General features: G+C 44.6%; 1 protein-coding gene across 12 annotated transcripts in view; it reads left to right on the top strand.

The window, feature by feature from the left end:
* The window catches only part of PDSS1 (decaprenyl diphosphate synthase subunit 1), a gene marked incomplete at its 5' end in the record, with an annotated part of 59,503 nt that overhangs the window by 578 nt on the left and 48,839 nt on the right, over positions 1 to 10,086 (top strand). For 10 of the 12 annotated variants that reach the window (XR_014260525.1, XR_014260526.1, XR_014260527.1 and 7 more), the window contains 3 exons: positions 3,468 to 3,532; positions 5,149 to 5,269; positions 7,871 to 8,001. Coding sequence is in view for 7 of the 12 variants with exons in the window: in XM_082449762.1 (XP_082305888.1) it covers positions 3,468 to 3,532; positions 5,149 to 5,269; positions 7,871 to 8,001 (317 nt within the window). Of the gene's footprint in view, positions 1 to 294; positions 1,334 to 3,467; positions 3,533 to 5,148; positions 5,270 to 7,870; positions 8,002 to 10,086 lie in introns of those variants that run through there. The other 2 variants (XM_082449759.1, XM_082449760.1) reach the window with 2 other exon arrangements.

Here is a 10,086-nt window from a genome sequence, read left to right as displayed (position 1 = left end):
CGAGATGCACGAGCGGCGGGCGGGGGCCGCGGGGCTGCGCTGGGACGCGACCCAGGGCTGGCGAGGCACCGAGGACGGGACAGAGCCGAGGGGTGGGCGTCCCGCGCGGGGCTGCAGAGCTGTGTCCTGGGGACGGGGGAGCGTCTCGGTTGTGGGGAAGGGGCGGTGAGGAGACAGGTCCCGGCGAAACGCAGGTGTGGCCCAGTGGTCTCCTGGGGTATGCGTAAAGCGTCGAGAGCGTCTGCAGGTGTTTCCTCTCGAGTTACAGCCAGGGCTTCGGGGGCAACAGAACTTAATTGGGATTTTAGAGCAAAAGGTGCTCTGAGCGCTCAGAGATAACGGAGGGTCCGGGTAGCCTTGGAATAGGCGGAAAAGTCTCGTGGAGAACGCAGGGCTGATGCTTAGAGTGGACCGGAGTTCAGTCCTGTGGTAGTTGCTTCGGAGGGAGGGCACACTTGGACGGGCTGGAAGGAGAAGAGGCCTGAGGATATCGCAAGTGGAGAAACCTTGATCTTTAAATCGACCTATGACTTCTTGAAGTAGAGTCAGAATCTGAGCACTAACCGTGACTCCCTGACGCTCTGCCCTGCTGCCTTTGGACTCCATCTCATTTTTCTCCCTTTCCGGTCAGTTTAGCTCCTGTGTATTGACAAGTTTCTATGGCTCTGTGAGTCCTTTGCCGCACTTTGTAGTGATTAAGTCTTAGCGTACCACAGGCTAGGCTCGTACTGGTAAGCATAAAACCACGCAAGGTCTGTGGACTCACTGTCCTTTTAGAGACTTCTCCGGTCACATAGTAATTGTATGTGTTCTCTCATCCGCAAGGCTCATTTTTTTAAAAGTTTATTTGAATTTAGGACTCTTCCGTTTCAATCAGATTTGGTACACTTCCGTGTCCATCAAAGACCATTTCCCAATATGAAATATGTAGTATTTCTAAATGTTTAGTTTTGGATACATACGCATACATAATCACAACTTATCCAAAATAGACATTTGGAGAGAGAATGGCAGCTGGGCTAGTCTATGGATTAGACAGTAAAGAGAGAATATGGGAAAAAGAGAGTCTGCTGGGATCCATTTCAGTACTGTCCTAGCCAGCCTTCAGATATTTCTAGTACCGCAGATGAGGATGTTATTTGGAGAGATGGATGCACCCACCACTGATGCCACTGATACTTCTTTTCTTTGATGCTCCTTTTTTTTTTTTTTTTTTAATTCCATGCCCATTAAACAATTAGCCACAGAAAGGGTGCTTTCCTGGAGAGAATATGCTGGATGTCTTCCATGTCTGCATTAATGACCACAAGGAGGAGCTTTGCTGGTCATGCCAGTACGTGTATTTCTGATTCGTGTTAGTGGTATTTTTCACTGTAAATACATGAGCCTTCTGGTGTCTGCCTCAGGAGGGTGTGTTTTGGCTAGTTCAAGTCTCTTAGGGCCTGATAGTCCTTGGGGACAAAGAGCAACAACAATAAAGCCACGCCCGTCTCTCCCAGCACAGCTCCACTTTTCCTGATGTTTGTATGTTCTCTCAACTTCTTCATTGGTAGTGTTCAAACATCTTGGGATAGGACGGAAACCAGTGTGTATCTGATTGTGCCAAATCACTTGTCAGTATGTCTTGATTCTTACTCAGCATTTTCTCTTTTTTAAAAAAGGTAACTTCATGGGAGGCAGGGTTGGCTTTCAGGGAGAAAAGCCTGAATGTGATGGAAAGACACAAAATCAGAGTTGGTTGAGATGGTTGTTGCCCTTGCTAGTAGTGGCACACTAGGTGGCTCCGGTTACACCACTCCTTTGAATACTTTCCTGCTCTCCTGAGCACCTCTAACCTCACTTTGGGAAACATTGCCCGAAGGTACTCTTAAAGCAGAAATGTTGGGAAATGTTGGGATCTGAGCCAAGATCCACCTTCCAGGCTTTTAACAAGCTATGCTGTTGCACTGCCCAGTGGTTAAGAGTGCTCTGTATTAGCTGTGTAATTTTAACTCTTCACCCCAAGTTAGAGGTTAGGTCTCAGATTGAATAAGTATTATAATAAATCCTAAATTCGTGTGAATCATTTACGCATGAAGGCTGACAAAAGTAGGTTAAATGTCATGTAATGGTAAAATGAAAGGAAAGGATTATCACTTTTTTTCCTTAGGACATTTTAATGCCTGGGATGTCATAAATGTCCTTACTGGTTTAATGAATATATAATGCTACGGTGAAAATAGAACTCAGGACCGCCTTCTTTGGCCACTGCCTGCCTGGCAAAGTCAACCTTTATTGTCATTTTAATATGTCTAAAGCGGGGTGTGTTCACTAAAGAAAATTCAGAAAATATGAATTTTAAAAGAATAAAGCAAAAAACTCCCACGATCCTATTTATTCCAAAATAACTATTTTTAATAGCCTGGTTTATATGCTTCTACACCCTGTTTTCTGTGGATTTTATTTGTGTGGGTGTACACATTTTTAGTGGAATCACATAATGCACCCAGTGCTGTAGGTGCTTTTTTCTTTTGATATATTGTAAACATACGTGTATTACCAGTTTTTCAGACTTTTCTGAATTTCAAGTTCCCCGGCTGTATAAAAACAAGTAGTTGTGAGAGTCAAGTAGTGTGAAAGCACATTGTAAGGCTTTATTACCTTAGTTTTCTTTTTCTACTGCTAAATCCATCCTTTGTCAAGATATTTTCTTCAAGTATTCTATAAGAGCCCTTCGCACATCAGATTAGTAAATTAGTAATTTTTGAAATGCTTGTGTCCCTGAATTCTTCAAGTTAGGTGCTGTATCTGTGGGTCCCCACTCCTGTGCACAATAATTGTTGGAACTATTTGTCGGCACTACCTCTGAATCCTTTAGAAGTTGTCTCTTGTTGTTCTTGATCTCTCATTAATATGATCAAAATGTGCTGCTGAGCTTGCTTGTTTGTTGACATTACTTTTCAAGAAGTACCATTTCCAAGTATATTCAGGAACAGTGGCTTGAAATAGGCAGTGTTTGTGTAACTGTAAATTTCTTCCTTAACATTGAAATCCTTTCTTTTTCACTGTCTGGGCAGATGCTTTTGGGATCTTGATTATTCTTTGTTTTAAACCAATTTAAGACTTTAAAAGAGTGTAAACCACACTAATCCTTACTATTCTCTGCCCAGTCTTTGCTAAATGGAAGGGAATTTCAGATCTGGAAAGATAGATGTGAATGTGGAGCAGTCTTTGGGGGAAGGGATAGATTATAGATGTTTTTTATTTTCTGCTTTTTTCATACTTATATTTTCTGTAATGACGAATATTGCTTTTGTAATAAGGAAAGGAAACTTTTTGTTATTTTTTCTAAAGTCTGCAGTCTAAATGGACAACTAAAAGATAAAGGTTACTTTTATTATAAATTATGGGAGTTTTAATTTATCTAGTGTTATAAACAAGTTTTTCACAAATATTCTTACAAGTTTCTTAATACTTTTATTTTATAGATGTCCTATTTTAATCTTGTGAAGAGTTTAACATCTGCCTTTCCAAATATGTATAGTATATCACGGTAAGTTTATAATCTGTATTGCAACTAAAATTATTAGCCATACTGCCAGTAAATTTCTATTCTAAATTGTGGTGGGCTAGTCCAACAAATTGGATATGCTGTTTAACTAAGTGCCACAATATCTGCTCTATGTGATCTCTGCCTTTTGAAAAAATGGGAATACAGGTGTCCCTTGGTATGGTGGAGGGGGATTGGTTCTAACCACCCCCCCACCTCAGATACCAAAATTGGGGATGCTCAAGTCCTATAATATTCGCATACAACCTACACACATCATCCCATGTACTTTATTTTTATTTTTTTTTAAAGGAACACTTATTGATTGATTGATTGATTGCTGGCTGTGTTGGGTCTTTGTTGCTGCGCGCGGGCTTTCTCTAGTTGCAGCGAGCAGGGGGGCTACTCTTCGTTGTGGTGCGTGTGCTTCTCATTGCGGTGGCATCTCTTGTTGTGGAGCACGGGCTCTAGGCATGCGGGCTTCAGTAGTTGTGGCATGTGGGCTCAGTAGTTGTGGCTCACGGGCTCTAGAGTGCAGGCTCAATCGTTGTGGCGCATGGGCTTAGTTGCTCCGCAGCATGTGAGATCTTCCCGGACCAGGGCTCAAACCTGTGTCCCCTGCATTGGCAGGCGGATTCTTAACCACTGCACCACCAGGGAAGTCCCCATCCCATATACTTTAAATTTATTTATTTATTTATTTTTATTTATTTTTGGCTGCGTTGGGTCTTTGTTGCTGCGTGCTGGCTCTCTCTAGTTGAGGGGAGAGGGGGCTACTCTTCGTTGCAGTGCATGGGCTTCTCATTGTGGTGGCTTCTCTTGTTGTGGAGCACAAGCTCTAGGCACAAGGGCTTCAGTAGTTGTGGCACATGGGCTCAGTAGTTGTGGCTCACGGGCTCTAGAGCACAGGCTCGCGGGCTTAGTTGCTCCGCGGCATGTGGGATCTTCCCGGACCAGGGCTCAAACCTGTGTCCCCTGCATTGGCAGGCGGATTGTTAACCACTGCGCCACCAGGGAAGCCCCTCATCCCATATACTTTAAATCATCTCTAGGTGACTTATAATACCTAATACAACGTAAATGCTGTGCAAATTGTTGTAAATACAATGTAAATGCTATGTAAATAGTTGCCAAGCACGGCAAATTCAAATTTTGCTTTTTGAAACTTTCTGGAATTTTATGTGTTTATGTATTTATATATATAAAAATATATATAAATATATATTTTTATATATATAAATTTTTATTTCAGTTCAAGTTTGGTTGAATCCGCGGATGCGGAACCCATACGTATGGAGGCCCAACTGTATAAAATTTAAACTCAGAACACGATGAACATGGTTTATATTTCTTTGATTTTGTGGGTTCCCAGGGTCCTGGTTATAAAAATTGATGTATTGTTGAGCAAGATCAGAATTCTGTTATGTTTTTCTAAATTATAATGACCTTTTTGTATTCATGCTTAATTTCCAGCAAGTATCTGGGCTTAAATTTTCCATCATCATACTCTGCTATATGTATATGTGTATACATAGGTCTGTATAATTCTTACTTAAAAGTGAAGTTATCTCAGTAAAGTAACGCTCAGCCTTCCACTCTGTGCATTTCTGCCTCTCCAGGTTCCATCACATGACGCCAGCAGTGTGCTGCTGTAGTAAAACACGGAGTGGTGAGAAATACACTGATCCTTTTAACCTTGGCTGGAGAGACTTGAAAGGTCTGTACGAGGACATCAGGAAGGTAAGATATTTTTGACGATACTGTAAAGTAATGTTGATTTCTTAGAATTATGAGCAAACGGTGCAGGTTTTCATGTGTGCCGTGCTGTTGCAGACTTGATTCCCAAATGTCAGGTTTCAAATGTTTCTTGAGCAACAAGTGTGGGGCATCATGGAGGATGCAGTGCAAGTTACTATCCAGAGGGGGGTGATGGCAGAATGGGGAAACTGAAAAAAAAGGTACAGGCAGCACGTACACGTCCAAAGAGTCATCTGACCTTTCCTTGCCAAATCCATCACATGCTCCAGGCCTGGTGAGGCTGTGAAGCCTCCGGTGACTCCCGCTACTGTCTTCCTGTCCAGTTCTGAATATCAGTGCCAGCCTGACCCAAATAGGGCTTTCTTCGCTAAGCATTCTTTTCCCAAAATTTTCAGTGGCCCCCAGCCTCACGTGGATTCTCAGATGCTGGCCAGAAATCTTCATGTGCCGCTGGTCAGCTTCCTTCCTGTTTCAAGGTTCTGCACTTTCCCCCTGCAGCCCCCACCCGACTCTCCTGTTTTCACCACTTCCTGTCCAGTGGACCAAGCAGAGGCTGTGAAGGAGGAACTCCCTGAACGCCTGCTCTGGGCCGTTTGCAGCCCACACTGCTGCGTGCCGGCCTCCTCCCCTCCCACCTCAGTGAAGTCAGGATTCCCTCCTTTCCAGCTTCATTCCTGTACCTCTGGTTAAGTCCCATCCCCTTTGCCTGCTCGGGGCCCTAGGAACTCCTCCTGCAGTTCCCTGTTCTCCTGTCTTTATCTGCAGACTCGCCCTCTTCATTCTCTTTCAGATCCATTTTGGATGCTCCAGCTTCTTCCTGGTTGTCTTTTAAAGGACCATCCCTTGACCCTGTGTCCTCCTACCCCTTCCCTTCCAGTATTCTTGGCCTCTCTCTCTCTTTTGCCCCTTCACCACTGCTCCGCCATCGCACTGTGCCTTCCTTTCCAGCCTCTCCTCTGAAACTGCCTTTGCTTCCTTCCACCAAATCCAGTGGGCACTGCTGGTTTGTATCTTCCCGGACTCTTTGAACATTGGACACTGTTCACCACTAACCCCTCTGTGAAACCCATCTCTTGGCCTCTGCACTCTGCTCGTTCTCCTGACTCTTAGGCCATCCTTCAGTCAGCTTCCTGGGTTCCTCTCTGTCCCCTCCAACCCACCCCTATTAATTTTGCCGTTCCCTGGGGTTCTGTCTGCTCCTCTTCTCTCTCTGTCTTCAGTTTACCCATTCCCATGCTTATGACTCCCACATAATATCTCCAGTCCAGATGGAGTTTTCTCTCCTAAACTTTGCTCACTGGGCAGCACCCTGGAATGTCCATGACTGTCTTACACTTGGCAGATCTGAAGTGCTACCTTTTCCTACAGATTGTTTTTTCTCTCGTTTTTTCTATTGATTGGAGGTTGCCACCCAGGAACCCGGGGAGGATCCTCGACGCAGCCCTCCTCTTCCCCTCCACGCCCTCCTCGTCTTGTCTGTCTCTTGCCTTCAGTCCCCAGCCTTGCTTTCCTTCTCCCGCCCTCAGCCTGAACCAGAGATGCCCCCGTTGTGCTCCCAGAGCAGCTGCACTTACCTCCACGACAGCAGTCCCCCCGCAATATTGTTTTCCTTCCCCCATCTGGACTCTGAGCTGCCTGTAGGCAAGGGGCTGTCCTATTTATCTTTGAAACCTCTGCGTTTATTATCGTCCTTAGCACTGAGTCAGTAACTGAAGGAGTGAGTGACTGGCCTGCTGGACTGTGTTCACTTGAGCCCTGCTGAACGTCCTTTGGGTCCATTTGTAGCTCCCATTGCTCCCAGGGCATAAGCTCTGATTCTCTCCAGCAAGTCCCTGAGGGACAGATACAGTAAACACACGTGCCCATCACCAGGAAGGCTCTGCCTCCTCTTCAGAAATCAAAATCCTACTTATCCTTTAATCCCCAGTCAAAGCTTATCTTCTCCATGAAATGTTCAGATTTTCTCGTCCACACTGATCTCTCCATTCTTTGAACTTTAATGCATTTAATGTACGGCATTGTTCAAGTTACCACCATATTATTCACTGAATATTTCACATTTTAAAAAATTTTGCTTTCCCAACTCAGTTGGAAGCTCCTTGCCATCAGGTAAACCATGTCTTACACTTTCCCTATGAACCTTTGGCTTGTGTGGCTAAGTAACGGCTGAGCCCGACTCTGACCCCTGCTCTTCTCTCTGGCCACGTCTCGTCTTCCAGCCCCTGATACTCCTGCTTCATTGGCTCCTGCACTCCCCATCTTTCTCCTCTCCCCTCCATCTTCCAAGCTGCAACAAGCCCTGTTTCTTTCTCTCTCCAGCTGTCACTGGCCATCTGGTGCTCTCCTCCCCCACCTGCTATCTCTTGGAGTCATGGGGCGGCAGCAGTGCCCACCCCAGCACTGAGGCCCCTGGGGGCGAGCCAGGCATTGCTTGTGGCCATACAACGTTGGAACCTTTTCCTACTGAGTGTTGAATTTCTCAGTTGAAATGAATACACTAAAATCAAATCAAAGTTTTGTGAAAGAAATCCCACTGACTGTGCACTTATGATGGTGTATTGACACAGAGAAACTTTGTTTCAGGAACTATTCATATCTACAACAGAACTTAAGGAAATGTGTGAATACTACTTTGATGGAAAAGGAAAAGCCTTTCGACCAATTATTGTGGTGCTAATGGCCCGAGCCTGTAATATTCATCATAATAACTCCCGGTGAGTTATTTACTTTCTCCCCTTTATTGGTTTTATATTTGGCAAACCCTCCTTCCCAAGGTTACTGTTTAGTCTCCTGTTTAAGAAGTAGCATGTATCTGAGAATTCACTTTGTGGTAATTAGTTTCTAGCTTTGTGTTCCCAAGGTCACCCTGGAGTCTAGTCTGGGCATCTTCCTTTTCCATGCTTTTTAGTATCGTGGAAGAACAACTTCAGCTGCATATAAACATTTTGGAAAGAATTTTCAAAGCCACATTGAGTTTTCTCATTCAGAAGTAAAGAATACCAGGATGTATGCATACTTGTAATCATTGTACACACGGCCGTTAGTCCAAAGGTTGATGGTTATAAAGTCATGAGTGAGGCCTGGATTCTGGGCACCACACCCGCTGCAGGGCCTGACTTCCTGTGGCCTTTGGAAACGTGCCAAAGAAAAATCTTCTTAAAAGAAGGCATTTTGACTATCGGTCTTCAACTTTTATGTTTCAAATATGTGTAAATTTTTCCAGTATTAAAACAACTGCAGTGTTTTAATATTAAAGGAAAACGACAAAGGACCCATTGCCATTATTTTTTAGACTCTTTGCCATGTTACTGGAGTGTCTTCATAGTTTTTTTTTACATCATGTAATCTATTGATGTAACCTCCAGTAGACCGTAACGTACTCATACATTTCCCTAGTGTTGAACATTTGCATTACATTCCCTTTTCTCTGTAGATAACACTTTAAGGAATGCCTAAGGTTTGCCAGCACTAAATTTAAGGATGCTGTCAGAACGAGTGTCAGGTGTTGCTTCTTAGCGCATGCTTGCCTCTGCCCGCAGCCGTTTGCGCCACGCTGCTGTGCCCCTCCAGCTCCAGGATACGATTCCATGCTCATGGGTGCCGCCCACTTACCCTGAGACTTTCCAGGTGCTCACAGTATAGTTTGAACAAGCAGTGAAATCGCTGACAGTGACCGTTTTCCCATCATCAGGACCACTTTCACTTCACCTGGAAGGCAGGGCAGCAGAAATGCTCCCTCTGAACCAAACTTGAAATACTTCTCACATGGTCTAGAACTGGGTTTCTCAGCCTTGACAATGCTGACATTCAGGAAGAGATAATTCTTTGCCGCGGAGACTGTTATGTGTCTTGTAGGGTGTTTGGCAGCCCCTCCCCTAGTCGATGACGACCAAGAAATGTCTCCAGACATTGCTAGACGTCCCCGGAGGAGCAGAATCGTCCCTGGTTGAGAACCACTGGTCTAGAGATAGTGTGTGTTTATATTTTTAATTTCTCAGATTAACACACAATACAGTTCATCACCCTCACAGAAAACAAGGGAAGGAAAATATTCTGCATTGCTCACCTTAAATCCTGTCAGCTGTTATCCCCAGAGTCAAAGTCTTCAATTTACCTCATTGAAACTGTATAAACTGTTGGTTGCAGAAAAAAATGGGAGACTATAACCCAGAAAAGGCATTGCTAGTTTAAAAAGGAAGTTCAATTCTGCCTTCTCCAGGGATGTTCTAGCTACAGCTTCGTTCTCCCCGTAGCTGACGGGAGCAGGGCTTGCTGAAGGCACAGTATGGAGGCATCGGGATGTGAGTCGTGACTGTGGTGTGCATTTGGGTGGTACAGTAGCCTAACGATACTATTCTCCAAGCCCCAGCTTCTTGAGAATACTTACTTCCTAAGGACCCTTTTGGATCAGGCTCTTAATAGGCCAGATATCTAGCTGTTAACTTCCATGCCACTTGAAGCAAGAGGGGGTGGGGAACGGGGGGAGAGCCTGGGCCATTTGTGATTTTGCTTGCTGAAAGAGGTTTAGAACAATGTGGGGCAAAGGTAAAAGATTCTGGGCAGGACCACGCAGGCCTCTGTTTCTAGCTGATGCCACCAGCAGCCGTTCCACTACTTCACCTGCCTGCTTGTTGGTGTTGGCAGAATTGCGAGAGGCCTGCTTCATCATTTGACAGTCACAGTTGAATGGCTCCTCTAAGACTTATTAGACGTCATCGTCTTGCTTCTGAGATGTGTATTAAATAGGTTAACAGTAATCCTGGAGGGGATTTTAGAAAACAGAATAGAACAGATACCTT

The sequence above is a fragment of the Balaenoptera physalus genome (assembly GCF_965194825.1).
Source record: "Balaenoptera physalus genome assembly, chromosome: 2".
NCBI classification, from domain to species: Eukaryota; Metazoa; Chordata; class Mammalia; order Artiodactyla; family Balaenopteridae; genus Balaenoptera; species Balaenoptera physalus.
Note: the sequence above shows the minus strand (reverse complement) of the source record. Positions and strands in the feature narration are given on the sequence as shown.